Genomic DNA, 16,458 nt, shown 5'->3' with positions numbered 1-16,458 from the left:
TAGTTCTATGGATTTTTAAGTTCCTTGGATTTGTAAGTTCCTGTGTAACTTAAAACCAGGAAAACAAATAAGGCCTAAGTTTAACTTGTCACTGTCAACCAAACAATATTATAGCACTTCCTAGGAACTCTATTTACATGGGAAGTTAATACCCATTACTAACCAAACAAGCACTTATAAGTCCGCAACAGCTTATTGACAAGTGTTTGTGAACCTAATTTATAAGTTGAATATATAACTTATAAGCAGATTAGTCAAATGTTGGTATCAACGTAATTTTGCTCAACTTATTTTGATTTTTCACTTTTTTTATTAACTTAGGTTTTAGAATGTACTAGCCTAAAACTCGTGCGATGCACGAATTATTTTTAATATTATATAATTATTTTGAATTTAATTTGAAGTAAGAATTTTAAGTTTTGAAACTTATTTATTTGAAATTTTCATAATATGATTTGATAATGCTTATTAATATACACATAGTTGTATAAGTTATAAGTTAGTGATATTACAGTTTTAAAAATAATTTAATGATTGAAATTTATATTTTTATTAATAGTTATAAGCGCGTTTACGAAAGATTATTATATTTAATTAAAAGGTAAATTTTAGTTGAGATCAATAGTATATAAACTGTCATTACTTTCTTTATCGATCAAATCCAACTAACTATATTCAAATTTATATTTGTTTAATAAGTTAAAACCCGAATCCATGTTAAAATTTTATCTATCAATGGCAACAAATTTATGTTAGTTTGAGTCCCGTTATATTTAACCAAATCCAGATAATTATATTTACTATTTTATTTTTGTTTTTTTAGCCCAGGGTGATTATTATTTTATTTTAGACCGAATGGATAATATGTATTATTTTATTTTAGTTTGATGACATTATATCGACCCTACAAATTTCCTTTCAAATTTTTATTCTTGTTAAGGTCTGGTCCAATAATATAATATTTTTAGTGGAATCATTAATATTTATTCTTTTATTTTAGTCCGATTCTTCAAATCCAAATATCTATACGTAATTTTTTTAAATATTTTATTTAAAATTTGATCAATAGTATAATTTTGTCATGAATATTTTTCTATTTATGAAAGTGTTTTATTTTAAATAATACTATAATTACGGTGACCAGACCGACTACCAACAAAACTTAGATTGTTTCGTCTTTAATATAATAGTATAGACAATATAGAATAACATGTTTTATTTAAAAAAGTTATAGATTAAAAAGAATTGTCTAAAATATTTGTAGAGAAAAAGTTGTTTTAGTTGGTGAAAATAAAAAAAACAACGCATTTTACTTATAAAGGTAATTGGTTAGATAGTAATTAAGTAAGGGCATTTGAGTAAAATATTTAAAAAAATTAAAAAATGGAAATTATGTAATTGAAGGAAGTACCGTAAAATTTCGTATTTAATATAATAATATAGATAGATAAATAATTCGATTTCAAAAATCAAATATTTTTTTTTCCTATTTTGTTTATGTAATTGAATTGTAAGATAATACCTACTTTAAGTATATTTGTCTTACATTAATACTAAAAATTATATAAAATAAATATTTTTTAATGAGGACCCCGTAAAAAATATATCTGCGACAATTACTGGTTAGAGCTGCTGATGATTTTGACTTTTGCATTGTTTCAAGAAGAGAGGGTTTTGCATTATGAGATGAGATTGTTATTGTTGTCGAGTAATAAGGATGATGATGCTAAGTTATTTTTGTAAAACAGTTAAGAATTTATTGATTGTTAAAGTCAAGGAGCTTAACAAAGTCTTTAAGTAAAATAATAATTAAATAAAATAAACAATTAAGTAGTTGAAAGAGGTAATTTATTAGTAATTGGTGGTTATAATATTATTATTATTCTATTTTATTAAATAAACTTATCTATAATATTTAGAGAAGTTGTTTAATTGAGAGAAATAAAAAGGTAATGTTTTATAGTTGGTAACGACTTTTATTTCTTTTTCTATTATAATTCGATTACTAAGGGTGTGATATTTAAAGAAATTGTTTTAATTTAGAAAAATAAAAAAGGTAACGTGTTATAATTGAAAACGATTTTTATTTCTTTTTCTATCATAATTCGATTCCTAAGGCTAATAGAACTTTTAAGTAAAATAAGGATAATTCAGTAAATTCTGGGTGTACCAAAAAACAGGTACCGTACCAAAACTTTTAATATTTCGTCTTATATATAATAGTAAATTTTATTAAATAAACTTGTCTGTGATATTTAGAGAAATTGTTTTAATTGAGAGAAATAAAAAGGTAACGTTTTATAGTTGGTGACGACTTTTATTTCTTTTTCAAATAAAATTCGATTACTAAGGGTGTGATATTTAAAGAAATTGTTTTAATTTAGAAAAATAAAAAGGTAACGTGTTATAATTGAAAACGATTTTTATTTTTTTTTCTATTATATTTCGAATCCTAAGGCTAATAAAACTTTTAAGTAAAATAAGGATAATTCAGTAAATTCAGCGTGTACCAAAAAACAGGTTTAGAAAAATAAAAAAGGTAACGTATTATAATTGAAAATGATTTTTATTTCTTTTTCTATTATAATTCGATCCCCAAGGCTAATAATTTTTTTAAGTAAAATAAGGATAATTCTTTAAATTCAGCGTGTACCAAAAAATAGGTACCGTACCAAAACTTTCAATGTTTCGTCTTTTATATAATAGTAAATTTTATTAAATAAACTTGTTTGTTATATTTAGAGAAGTTGTTTTAATTGAGAGAAATAAAAAGGTAACGTTTTATAGTTGGTAACGGGTTTTATTTCTTTTTCTATTATAATTTGATTACCAAGGGTGTGATATTTAAAGAAACTATTTTAATTTAGAAAAATTAAAAAGATAACATGTTATAATTGAAAACGATTTTTATTTCTTTTTCTATTATAATTCGATTCCTAAGGCTAATAAAACTTTTAAGTAAAATAAGGATAATTCAGTAAATTCAGCGTGTACCAAAAAACAGGTACCGAACTACCAAAACTTTCAATGTTTCATCTTTTATATAATAGTAATAGATGTTTATAAATATTAATCTAATCTAAAATTCACGAATTAATATAATCCCACGGGAGGAGAATTTATAATTATGTCTCATGAGTCAGAACATGTTGCTTAAATGCGGTTTACCGTGGTTCACGTGATTTGCAGGCTATTGTGTGAGCCCGTAGAGTTTACCCCGTGCGCACCCGAATGATAGCGGCTGCGGGTTACCTACGATAAAAAAAAGATTTCTCCAACCGGCACAAAATATTACTTAGACCTTACTCACGAGTTTTTTTAAGGGAAAGAATTAAGTGATAAGAAGATAAATTACTTTAGAAGGTTATCTCATGGAACTTTTCCATAAATATGTATCCATATCGAATCAAAACATTATTCACTCTCCTTAAAACATAATTTCTAATTATTCTATTTTCTTAGTAGGAGCATATGCACCGAGAAGGTTAAAACTTTGATTCATGTGATGAATCAATGGAGTTTAACATAATCTTTATATCCTGGGAGTAAATTGACTCCATCAATTTGTGATGCTTTATCAATTCATCAAACTCTCCACTGTTTGATTTTGATGGAGTCATCAATGGACTTCAATTACTATTCACACCAAAACTAACATATTTTTAATCTATTTTAAGGTTTTGCCTACCTCTTCATTCCATCATCTCTCCTGAAAATCCTTTTTTAGGTCCATCAAATAATAATTCATGAATTGATTGAGTTATATGACTGCATAAAAGTTGAGTAAAAAAACTGATTCATTATGAACAGTAATTAACTCCATCAATTTAATTAATGAATTGATGAATCATGAATCAAAGCCATCTGTGAGTGCATATGCTATTATATTACTTTTTTTAATATTAGCTCAGGAAAGTTCTCCGAAGAGAACTATTATTTTCTGTACACACACGAGCATTCATAATTGCATTGGAAAATTGTAAGGTCGTTTAATTTTAACTGGAGATGAAAAATGGTTCGGATTGGATGAAACTTTGACAGATGAAATCACCAAGCTAGAGTGGTTTATAGTAGGCCAGGCCCAGGTGTTAACTGTGGTGCAGTAAACAGAGTTTCATTTAACTGGGCCAGCCCAAATAGATATGAAAGTTGTTAGCTATAAGTTTTGGACTTGTTTCTAAGCCCGTAGTAGATGTAACTTATTTTTTTTGACGATTATGACTTATACCATTACAATCATAAATTCTCGAGATGAGTCAAGTGCGAATTCAGGACTGGGATAAACTCTTAACCATATGAGCTATCTACCCTGCTCAGTTGTAACTTATTTATTTACACTTACACAAGTTATAGCATGATATTAAGTTCAGAATAGTTTTTCTTTTTTTGGTTTTTTGTTAAATTTCATTGCGGAATAGTTACCAGCTCACAGGGTCCATAAAATTCGGGAGTCGAATTAAGGGATTGAGTTATCAATTATCACTAAACTATAATTTAATTATATTAAAATAATTTATATTTTATTTAAAAGTAATTTATAATTTAATGTCAATTTTTCTAAAAAATTAATCAAAAATTAATTAGAATTTTGGAGGAAAAAGAAAACTACTGGCCGGTTACATAGTCTTACTGTTGGAAGAAAATATTCAGTCTGTTTTTTTAAACAAAGTCTATTATTATTATTTATTTATTTATTTATTTTGCTAGTTGAGAACACAGGAACACCAAAGATCAAATTCGTGAACTCCCCCGAAAGCTACGAGACCTGTAATATATATTTGGATTGGGCATGTAAATCTTTAAAAAAATACAATTTTTAACTATTTTACGAGCTACTTGATAACAACTTGAAATCGACTCGGTTTGTTAGTGCTCGATACCAGCTCGAGTTCGGCTAATTTCGTTAACGAGCTCGAGCTCGAACAGAAATTTTGATCGGTAAGGATGCTCGGCTCGGCTCGAGATCGTTAAGAAAAAATCAAAGTTCAGTTCATTTATGTCAAAACTCGGTTTGACTCGATTCGTTTACAGCCCTAACCACCGTACAAAACACATCGACTATAAAATTTATTATTCTATCAAGTGCCTTTACATTTTGGGTTAAAAGAGAGCGTATGCACTTTGACAAAAAGTGAAAAAGGTACTCTAATTCATAGTAATATATACAGCAGAAACAAAGTAATAATAGTGAGAGCCACATGAAGAATCATTTTCACGTGTTGTTACTCTGATTTGTTCTAGAAAATTGTTAGTAATAACAATATCCTCTGTAATCATTTCGGATTTTCTGTGTCGGGTAATATTTGGTGAGATTGATTATATTATTGATAATTGTTTCGAATCATTTCGGATTTCGGCCAAGAAAATTTTGAAATTGAATATATATTTAACAAAAAGTATGAAATGATCGACTCCTGTTTCAGAAGTGCTGTATTACCGTGACGAAAAGCAGAAGCAACATTTGAAGGGATCCGGGAAAAAAATTGCAAAAATTGTAAATAAAGAAAAAAATTAGCCAAAAAAATATACGTACGACTTAAAACATGAAATTTGGGGAAGAAAATATGGTTCCGGACCAGCTGAAATACATAAATTTTTATATTTGAACATGTATGATGCAAGGAAATTTATGAAGCGTCGAGGCATTCTCTAGCCACCCCTTGCCTCCGTTACTGATTGCATAAAATGGCTAACATTTACGATTTGAAGATAAGTATGAAATACGTAACATATTTTGCTCACACTAGAGGTTGAAAATAAGTTAGCTAAAATTAGCATGGTTTGAAGACCACAGCAACATTTAGTCATGTATTAAATTTTCGTAGCACTTGCCTTCTTACGACTAGGTCACCATCTCCGGTTGTGGATCAATTTGATAGACTTTTGCCCAAGTTTGGTTCCACATATTATAACTCAATTTTTTTGTCAATTAGAACTAAACAAAACAAACTTCTTATAATTACTTTCTGGTTACTAGTCGGTCTAGTTATAACAAGTTGAATTCACAATGAGACATATTTTCTCGTAATCAAGTGCCGGACCTAATTTACGTGTAACTCGACTTATCTTAAAGAGAGTTAACATACAATGACCAACTTATCTTATGCAAATTTCGACTAATCTTGAAAAGAGTAAAAAGTTCATATAATCCTACCGTTATTACCTCCAATTTAAGTCCGTGCATCCACCTGAAATCGAAATTACGATATTGAGATGATATATCTCTAAAATTACGGGTTCAACCACTTGAGTTACCCGAAACAAAAGACACAAATTTTGAACTGAACATAAAAGGCAGTGAACACATACAAAAGCAGACGCGTCAATGCATGACAAATTTGAAGCATATTATAAAGGTCGCAAGGCTAGTCACCATTTTCAACATCTAGAAAATCTCTCGTAACTTTCAAATGCGAACACGGGTTCTAACCTTTTGTATTTGAAGAATAACAAGTATATTATAAAGTAAACATTCTCTGCCTAACATTTACACATATAAATAGACTTAAACAATTCAACCTACCTAAATCATTTTTTTTCATTCACATAATCTGCAAGTCCATCACTTACTAAATACAACTGAAGCTATGCAGAAACCAAGTATCTTCCTCATTTCGTTAATACTACTCTTCACAACACATGAATCCTTATGCAGAACTGCACCGTCACCTTCACCGTCACCTCCTCCTACTAAAGCAAAGATCGTTACCGTGCTCAGCATCGACGGTGGTGGCATTAGAGGCATCATCCCTGGCACCCTTCTCGCCTTTCTTGAATCCAAGCTTCAGGTAGGTTAAATTTTATATTACTTAATTTTCATCTTATTAGACTTCTAGGAGTAGTATAGGAGTAGTATGGTAAGGTCTGCGCACATCTAAATTATGTAAATTTAAATAATTATCGGAGCTAGCTTATAACCAAATTTGTCAAGTCTATCTTTTCATTCTTGACAGATCTTTTATATTTACTTATTTTTCTATCTTGTCTAATGATAATATAGGAACTTGATGGACCAAGTGCAAGAGTTGCAGATTACTTTGATGTGATATCAGGAACAAGCACAGGTGGCCTGGTAACAGCCATGCTCACGGCTCCTAACAAAGACAACCGCCCTCTCATTCCTGCTAAAGACATTTATACATTTTACAGTGAGCATGGACCCAAGATTTTCCCGAAAAACAGGTTCATAAAATGATTTCAGAAACGAATACCAGCTTCGTTATGGATAATTGTGATTCGTAAATGTTGCTAAGATAACTTGTTTTGTTGTTACAGTAACCCCGACTTCTTAAAGGCTGTGAGAAATATGATTGTCTCTGCAACAGGGCCTAAGTATGATGGGAAATACCTTCATTCCATAACAAGAGAGATCCTAGGTGACGTTACAATGAACCAGACTCTTACTGATGTTATTATACCAACATTTGACATCAAACGCCTTCAGCCTGTAATCTTTTCTACTGATGATGTATGCTAGCTAATCAATCACACGCCCCTTTGATTTTATGTTTTTGAATTAATGGGAGATGATGAATTTATGTGTTTACGGACTGAAGTTTGTTATGTGCAGGCAAGAAAAGATGCTTCAAAGAACGCGTACTTGTCAGATGTTTGCATAGCAACATCTGCAGCTCCCACCTATTTACCTGCATACTATTTTGAGACCAAGTATGAAGATGGAAGGAATCGAAGCTTTGATCTCATTGATGGTGGTATTGCAGCAAACAATCCGGTAATTTTGTAGCTTAGTCACTTTGAACATATGCAAGTTTCAAGAGTATGTTTTTTGATATGTTACTTCAGCTTACCAAGAATTATTTGTAAATCTCCTCTTCAGACTCAAGCAGCTATAACACACATTACAAATGAAATCTTGAAAGGGAACTTTCAGTTTGTTGATTCTAAACCAATGGACTCTAGAAATATGTTAGTACTGTCACTTGGCACGGGTACAGCTAAGCATGAAGAGAAGTATAATGCAACAAAGGCCGCAGAGTGGGGTTTACTCAATTGGGTGTTTGACAAGGGTAACACCCCGCTGATTGATGCTTATGGTGCTGCAGGAGGAGACATGGTTGACATTCAGGTCTCGTCTCTATTTCAATCCCTCCGCGCTGAGAAGAATTATCTCAGGATTCAGAATGATAACTTGACTGGAGATGCATCTTCGGTTGATATTGCAACCACCGAGAACATAGAGGCACTCGCTGCAATTGGAAACGAGCTGCTAGAGAAACCGGTGTCAAGGGTGAATCTGGATACTGGCTTCTTTGAGCCAGTGGTCGGAGAGGGGACTAATGCAGATGCTTTAACTCGTTTTGCCAAGTTGCTTTCTGATGAAAGGAAGATCAGATTAGCTAATAAGAACAGTCTGATCTCATAACATGTAATTAAGGTCTCACTAATTATTCTACCTTCCTTGCTTCTATTTCACATTTAACAATAATAATGTAATCAGAGGCTGCAATTCTTGTTCCTTGACTGCCCTCCCCTAAGAGCTTGACATTTTGGTTCAATTTTATGGTTTTTGACCCTTGTAAAGATCAGAACATGTTACATGTATCTTTCTGTTATACCAGTGAATAAAAACATTTTTTTCAATTTATTCTAAAGGCGTGTAGAGTTCACTGAGGCTCCGACCCTCAACGTGTTAATGATGCTAGGAATGAGAAAAAAACTGCAGAAAAAGAAGAGAACAAAAGTCTAAATACATCAACCCTATAACTTGTATACGAGCAGAATATATAATCAACTGAAATGTATTATAAGTTACCTATATGATATCAGGCCAAGAAACAAATAGTCCCTTGGCTCATATTTGACTTTAGTTCATGGTGTCTGATTTGGTCTCTGAGGAAACATTAAACATATGCATTACATGGAGTAGCCGTTCGAAAAATGATTAGCATTTACCAGCTATTCAGATTGATAATAACATCAACAATATAATAAAATGCATTGAATAATTCTAGCCAATATTTAACTAAAACATGATTGATACATCCACCATAGCAGAACAAACTGACAAGTATAATACAAATAAGAATCTCGAAACAGGTTAAGATAAGTATCAGATAGTAGGAACAATGTGGACATCATAACATAGAAATAGAAATGGATAATAGAAGAAGAAGATGCATAGTTGGAACTACTGGTAAAAAACTGAAGGGTAAGAAGATGGAAATACGCAACACTAAGGAAGATTTGAAGCAAGCAAAAGAAGATGCTTTAGCGTGGTGGTTGGGCTCCAGGCCTCTCTTTGACGAGATTGCAGAGTACCAGTCCGCGAGGTCTAACATTGTTGCCTCGGGGCTTAAATTGCAACTCGAAGCCACCAAAGCGAGAATCAAGTCCAAACAGGAGGAGGAACTGAAAGCCACAACATCGATTAAAGAATTATATGACAAGTTGGATAATACGCGAGAATATATTGAGCAACTCAAGATGAAAATATACGAAATATTTAGAAAAAAGTCAGAACTGAAACAAGTAGTACTAATGAGGAAGCAGACCCTTGGGGCGTTGCAGCTAACTCACAGAGCATTATTGTTTGAAACAGAAGCTTCCCGTGCATCCGCTGCACAAGCACATCAACATATTTTAAGGTCACAGAACGACGATACAACAATCCAACTAACTGTGGAAGAATATAATGCATTAAGAAGAGCAGCTAACGAAGAGATTTCTCTTAACGATTGGCGAGTTTTGGTATCCACAGAACAAAGACTTGCTGCACAAGACAGTCGAGACATGGCCTTTAAGATATTGGAAGGGCTTTACTACCCTGACAACGATTCGGAACATTGTAAAACAGAAGATGAAATAAGAGAAGACTTAAGTACTGGAAGCAAAGATATGAAGAAGCATTTACAGGTTATTGGAGAAGAAGAAGAAAATGCAGAGATCACAAGTCCAACAAGAAGCCCGCAACATCTGGTTGATGTTGCAGAACACATCGATGATACAAAATTAGTTCCAATACGAAAGAAACCATCTGTCCTCTCTCAGATAAGAGTTTTTTTCGAGCAGAATTGTATATGAAACATAATGCTATAATCTATGATCGATGTGTAAATGGAGCAGAACTGTATACGACGTATAATGCTAGAATCTATGATCGATGTGTAAATGGACTGCAATATGTTCTTCTTAAAATTTATTGATGAACTATAATGGTCATGATGTTAACAGTCTCTCCCCCTTGTACGATACGTTCCGATACATTTCTCTACTGTTAGTAACAATAAATATAATCGATACTAATACTAACACGAACAACAAATATCTAATTTAATAAATGGGAGTGGAAAGACTCAAACCCGAGTTTTTAAGTGTCATCAAAAGGCCCGAATATGATATTATACTCATTAACACGATTCATGAGTATATTTCGTAGAATTCAGGAAACAGCCTTTAAAAACTAAGAGCAAGTCCAGTGCAATAATTTGAAACTAATGTCAAAAGGGTCCTGTCCTGACAATCATGTGCCAGGGAACCCTTAACCAACACATATTTCCTGGCCGTTGGTCAGGATTTAAAAAAAAAAATTCGCCCTTCCGCGGAACGTGACTCCTTCCGCACTTATTTATCGCGGAACCTCTTTCCCTTCCGCGGATAATATTAGCGGAACGACTGTACTTGCAGTTTATAACCCTAAAACGATCACACTTTCCTTTTTGTGCAGCATTTGTCAAATTGGAGAGCAAATTTGGGGGAATTCTTGGTTTTGTTCATCCTTATTCACTAATTAAATTTGGTAAGCTCAATTTCTTACTTTTTTCTTGTTGTAGTTATGGATAAGATATTTGTTAGGTTTGAAGGTAGAAAGACTTTGAAAAAAGTGATAATGTTGTAAATAGTGAGGTTGTTGATATTAGTGGTGATTGTTTACGTGATGATAATGTAAATTATGTTAACTTTGTTGATGATTGCGTTGACGATGTTTATGTTAGTGAACATAGATTTGAAAAATGAAGATTTGTATGAAAATAGCGAGTTTATGCATGAGAGTAGTGAAAGTAGGGATAAGAGTGTTGTTGGGGAAGAATATATTGTAATTTCTTTCTTGAGTCAAAATTTTCCTAATTTGGTAGACGCCGAAAATGTAATTAGGGCCTACGCTTGGAAAAACGGGTTTGTAATTAAAATTCAAAATACACAAAAGCGTGTGGACAAAACAATATATGCCCGTACTTATGTTTGTAATTTAGCGGGAGAAAACCGCGATAAAGAACCCGTAGAGGATGAAGAAGTTTTGATAGGAAGTGTCGATAGTGAGAAGAAGAAAAGGCGTAGAGATAAACTTCCTAGAAGTGGATGTAAGTTTAGGATCTATGTGATTAATAGGCGAAATACAAGGTATTGGGAGATAACATCGTTGGAGTTAAATCACAATCACGATGTTGTGTTGCCTTCCAAGATAAATTTGATTAAAAGGGAGCGACATGTAACCGCCGCCCAAAAGAATTTAATTAAGAGTTTACATGTTTCGGGTATTGCGCCTAGACAACAAACGAATATATTTGGAAAAATGCACGGAGGAGAGGAGCAAGTGGGGTTTCATGCCCAACACTTGAGAAATGTTGTGCGAGATTTTAGAAAAGATAATTTGTGTGTGAATGATGCGCAAGCGGGATTGGATTTGTTACATAGGTTAGAAGAGGAAAATGGATGAATTTTTTTTATTCGGACTCTAATTGATGAAGAAGGAAGATTGAAGTGTCTTTTATGGGTTGACCCCCGGTCGTTGTTGGCCTACAAAAATTTTGGTGATGTGGTTGCATTTGATACAACATATCGAACAAATAGGTATGATATGTCGTTTGTGCCGTTCACCGGGGTGAATCATCACTATCAATCGGTTCTCTTTGGATTTGCACTAATGCGTGATGAATTGAATACTACATTTGAGTGGGTTTTGGGTACTTGTTTAGAGGCCGTTGAAGAAAAACACATTTATTTATTATCACCGATCAAGATTAAGCGATGGCGGGGGCAATTCAATCTCAACTACCGAACACGACACATTTGTTGTGTACGTGGCATATTAGTAACAAATTTCCGGAGAAGCTCTCAACCTACTATGCAAAAGAGGAATTTAAAGGTGACTTCAATAATTGCATATATCACTCGTTGACCGAAGAAATTTTTGAGGATAGGTGGAAAGCATTGATCTTGAAGTACAAGTTGGAGGATAATACTTGGTTGCAAGGCTTGTATAATTTGAAGCATAAGTGGATCGATGCTTATACACGTAACATTTTTTCCGCGGGTCAAAAAACAACTTCAAGAAGAGAAGGAATAAAGACACAATTTAACGTTAGATACTTCCACATTTAAAATTGACCGTATAATCACATTCACATTCACCTTGTTAATTCAAATCTCAACCAACACATATCAATCAATCAACAACATTACGGAACCAAGACATTCTCACAAATACGACACAACCACAATCAACAACATTGAACAAAACGCAACCAAGACATTCTCACGTTACATATTCCTACACAACCACAACCATCAACATTCGACAAAACGCAACCATTACGATTAACTAATCACGATCAAGCGGAAACAATCATCACCATTAACCTATCTACTGTGTGTATAACTTGTACTTGTTCTGTTTTACTACCCTCAATTGTAAATCAGATAGCTACTGTGTGTATAACTTGTACTTGTTCTGTTTTACTGCCCTCAGTTGTAAATCAGAATACGCACAAATTAGAATACACACAAAAACTGGAACAAATCACGATCAACCCAATCACGATCAACCATTACATCGCACAACTCAGAATACGCACAAAACAAATCAGAATACACACAAACGAATTAATTATATGATTACGCGCAAACAAATCAGAATACACACAAACGAATAAGAATACACACAAACGGATTAACGAAACTGATTATACACACAAACGAATCAGAATACGCACAATAATGTGAAGCAAGGGATACACAATAATACCCGAAATCAACCCACACAATATACGCACAAATCATATAATTATTCACAATCAAAACAGTTGAAGAACCCTAACCCTAAAAACCCGAAATCATCCCTAATTGCAAATAATTTACAAACCTTGGAACGAGAAATCAACGAAGAAGGATTGAATTGGGTTGTAATCGCCTCAAAGTCGCTAAAATCGCCTGGAATATAACTGGCTTGGAAGATTTTGTGAAATAACTGATAAATGGGTTCGTTTCTGGGTAAAACTGAGAACCCGTCCTTCCGCGTATATTATTAGCGGAAGGCAATGAAGGGTTTTTTGGTCTTTACCCGCTCCACGTATAATAAAAGCGGAAGCCAACCCTTTCCACGGAAAAGAAGCGCGGAAGGACGATTTTTTTTTTTAAAAATCCTGGCCGTTGGATTGTTCATCCAACGACCAGAAAATAATGTGTTGGTTAAAGGTTCCCTGACACATGATTGTCAGGGAACAAGAACCCTGTCAAAAAATGCAAACTCCAAAGCGGTGGCAAATTAAAATGCAAGTATGTATAAAAATACGGTTTTTATTCTATTATGTGCTCGTGAACACTTGGTAAACGCAGAAATTTATAATTTTAGTGCATCTTGTTTGATTTTTTTATAATAGTGGTGGATCCCCTTATATTCACATCAATTGCGTCAATAAATTTGTCCTAAAAATATAAATTTCTACACTTATCACGTGTTAATGGACACACAATAAAAAAACCGATTAAATACTTGATGAAATTTATTTGTTTCAAATTTGAAATGAAGTAACATCAACCATATACTAGTTTAGTTAAGCTAAATGTATACTTTTTAGTTTCTGAATTATGATGATTATAACCATTTTACACAAGTCATTGAGTTGCTCTAAACATGGCGTTGAGCTAAAAAGTCACATTTTGGTTCAACATCAAGCTAAAAAGTCACTTTAAAAGTTGTAACTGGTAAATGTTTTAAAGTCTTGATTAACAAATAAGTACATAACTGACCAAAAAAAGAAGTTAAAACGAAGTAGTTTAACTTTTGATCACATGCTAATTGGGCTAATTTGACTTTTGATCACATGATCATACTCGTGCCTAACATTAGGAAATATCATAACTGTAGTTTAATAACTGAAGCTACGTAACCAATCAACTCATTTCCTAATCTAACATATGCTGTAGTATAAATCAGTATAGTGCACTAGCTCTGCAACTCAATGTAAAAGCCATGCAGAAAACACATATCTTTCTCCATGTATCACTACTAGTACTCTTAACAACATATGGATGTTTAGGTTCCACAGCATCACCTCCAAAAAAAGGGAAGATGGTGACATTGCTGAGCATCGATGGCGGTGGCATCAGAGGCATCATCCCTGGAACCATTCTCGCGTTTCTTGAATCCAAGCTCCAGGTGACCATGCTCACAATAGACTTCTTGTTAGAGAATGACCCTTTCCAGAATAATATAAGATCCTGGAAAAGACCATTCTCTAAGGTTTTAGAGTAACTGGTTCCTTAACATGGTATCAGTTACTCTAAAACTTCAAAGTGTTAGAGAGTGTTAGAGAATGACCTTTTTCAAGATCTTATATTATTCTAACACTTCTTATATAACTCATCATACACTTGTGCTGCAATGTCAAAGATTTCTTATATAACTGAGAGTAATATTATTTGATAACAAAGGAACTAGACGGGCCAAGCGCAAGAATTGCAGATTACTTCGATGTGATATCTGGAACCAGCACCGGCGGGCTGGTAACAACCATGCTAACCGCTCCTAATGATGAAAATCGCCCTCTCTTCGCTGCTAAAGACATTAATGCATTTTACCAGGAGAATGGACCCAAAATATTCCCCAGGGCCAGGTACATATAGATAACCTAACATATAGGACTGGTAAGTTGATTAAATTTGCTCCAAAAATGCATGATCACTAAAACTAACTAGTCAGTTATGTTGTTTTCACCAGCTTCCGGGGCTTTCTGCGGAACATAAGAAGATTATTTGTTACTTTAACAGGGCCTAAGTACAATGGTGAACAACTTAGATCAATAGTGAGAGCGTTAGTAGGCGACATGACATTGAACCAGACCCTCACAGATGTTATCATACCATCATTTGATATCAAACGCCTTTATCCAATAATTTTTTGTTCTGATGAGGTACATATTACAATGATCAATCTCCATCCTCAAGCTCCGTTTTGTGGGAAGAAGATTTTGGAGACAAATATATAACGATTTTCAAAAAAAAGTTTCTGAAACACAATAACAAGAGTATAACTTTAATTCGTACTGCAGGCAAGAGCAAATACCTCTAGGAATGCATGCTTATTTGATGTATGCCTCGGAACATCTGCAGCTCCCACCTACTTCCCAGCACACAAATTCGCAACCACGTATGAAGATGGAAGGATACGCACTTTCGATCTCATTGATGGCGGTATTGCTGCAAACAATCCGGTATTGAATATCTACAAACATTTCAAAAACACAAGCTAATTAACAGGGCAATTTATTTTGATGCTTACTGTAGTTCATAACATATGCTTACTGTAGTTCATAACATATGCTTCCTACATATTAGATGTATATGAATCTTTATAATAGAAATATTTTAGTAGCTAATAGAAGAGTAATTAGTGTTAATTCCTCCTCAGACTCAAGTGGCTATAACTCACATTACCAATGAAATCTTGAACGGGAACTTTAAGTATGTTGACGATACAACACCAATTAACCCTACAAGGATGCTAGTTATATCACTTGGTACCGGTTCAGCCAAGTATGAACAGAAGTACGACGCAGAAAAAGCCTCAAAATGGGGTATACTAAATTGGATTTTCGACAATGGTAACACTCCCATCCTTGATGCTTATGGTGCTGCAAGCCAGGACATGGTTGACATTCACGTGTCTTCGCTGTTTCAAGCCCTTCATGCAGAGAAGAACTATCTCCGCGTTCAGGAAGATAGCTTGACTGGTGATGAATCATCCGTTGATGTTGCAACCACCAAGAACATGGACAGACTTTCTGAAATCGGGGAAGAGCTTCTACAGAAGCCGGTGTCAAGAGTGAACTTGGATACCGGCATGTTTGAGCAAGTGGCCGGAGAGGGTACCAATTCTGAGGCATTGGCTCATTTTGCTGAGATGCTTTCAGATGAAAGGAAGTTTAGGCTGGGGGCTTGAACAAGTCTGGTAGTAGGTAACTAGGTATTACCAGGTCTTCTTTCTGGTGAAAAACTTAAAATTATAGCCCTGCTCCCATGAAGGTCCCAAAGTATAATCTCGATATCTCGCTACCATGCATTAATATGATAATATCCGCTTTATCACGAGTAATGTGTTATTTTTTGTCTCGAAAAACCTTAAAGTCGTATTTTAACTGTATGATTAGCATCCTGACCTTGATTTGCAAGTAGCAGTTTAATATGTTATTAAACAGTAGTTTCAGCTTATGTAATTAGACC

General features: G+C 33.6%; 2 protein-coding genes and 1 long non-coding RNA gene across 3 annotated transcripts; 2 read left to right on the top strand and 1 right to left on the bottom strand.

Moving 5' to 3' along the window:
- The first annotated feature begins 6,482 nt into the window (after positions 1-6,482).
- LOC141662035 (patatin-like protein 2) lies at positions 6,483-8,605 on the top strand. The gene is made up of 5 exons (XM_074469087.1): positions 6,483-6,788; positions 7,001-7,182; positions 7,276-7,468; positions 7,571-7,732; positions 7,838-8,605. Exons 1-5 carry the CDS (start codon positions 6,588-6,590, stop codon positions 8,381-8,383), a joined length of 1,284 nt encoding a protein of 427 aa, XP_074325188.1. The 5' UTR covers positions 6,483-6,587; the 3' UTR covers positions 8,384-8,605.
- Positions 8,541-13,291, bottom strand: LOC141662036 (uncharacterized). The gene is made up of 5 exons (XR_012550225.1): positions 13,100-13,291; positions 9,513-9,577; positions 9,193-9,369; positions 8,774-8,850; positions 8,541-8,677 (listed from the first exon to the last, which is right to left on the bottom strand). It is a non-coding gene; the product is annotated as an uncharacterized LOC141662036 (long non-coding RNA).
- A 974-nt stretch (positions 13,292-14,265) lies between these two features.
- On the top strand, positions 14,266-16,378 carry LOC141662032 (patatin-like protein 3). Its single transcript, XM_074469083.1, has 5 exons — positions 14,266-14,395; positions 14,671-14,852; positions 14,957-15,149; positions 15,288-15,449; positions 15,647-16,378. Exons 1-5 carry the CDS (start codon positions 14,309-14,311, stop codon positions 16,175-16,177), a joined length of 1,155 nt encoding a protein of 384 aa, XP_074325184.1. The 5' UTR covers positions 14,266-14,308; the 3' UTR covers positions 16,178-16,378.
- Positions 16,379-16,458: the final 80 nt, after the last annotated feature.

The sequence above is a fragment of the Apium graveolens genome, chromosome 5 (genome assembly GCF_009905375.1).
Source record: "Apium graveolens cultivar Ventura chromosome 5, ASM990537v1, whole genome shotgun sequence".
Taxonomy (NCBI): domain Eukaryota; kingdom Viridiplantae; phylum Streptophyta; class Magnoliopsida; order Apiales; family Apiaceae; genus Apium; species Apium graveolens.
Note: the sequence above shows the minus strand (reverse complement) of the source record. Positions and strands in the feature narration are given on the sequence as shown.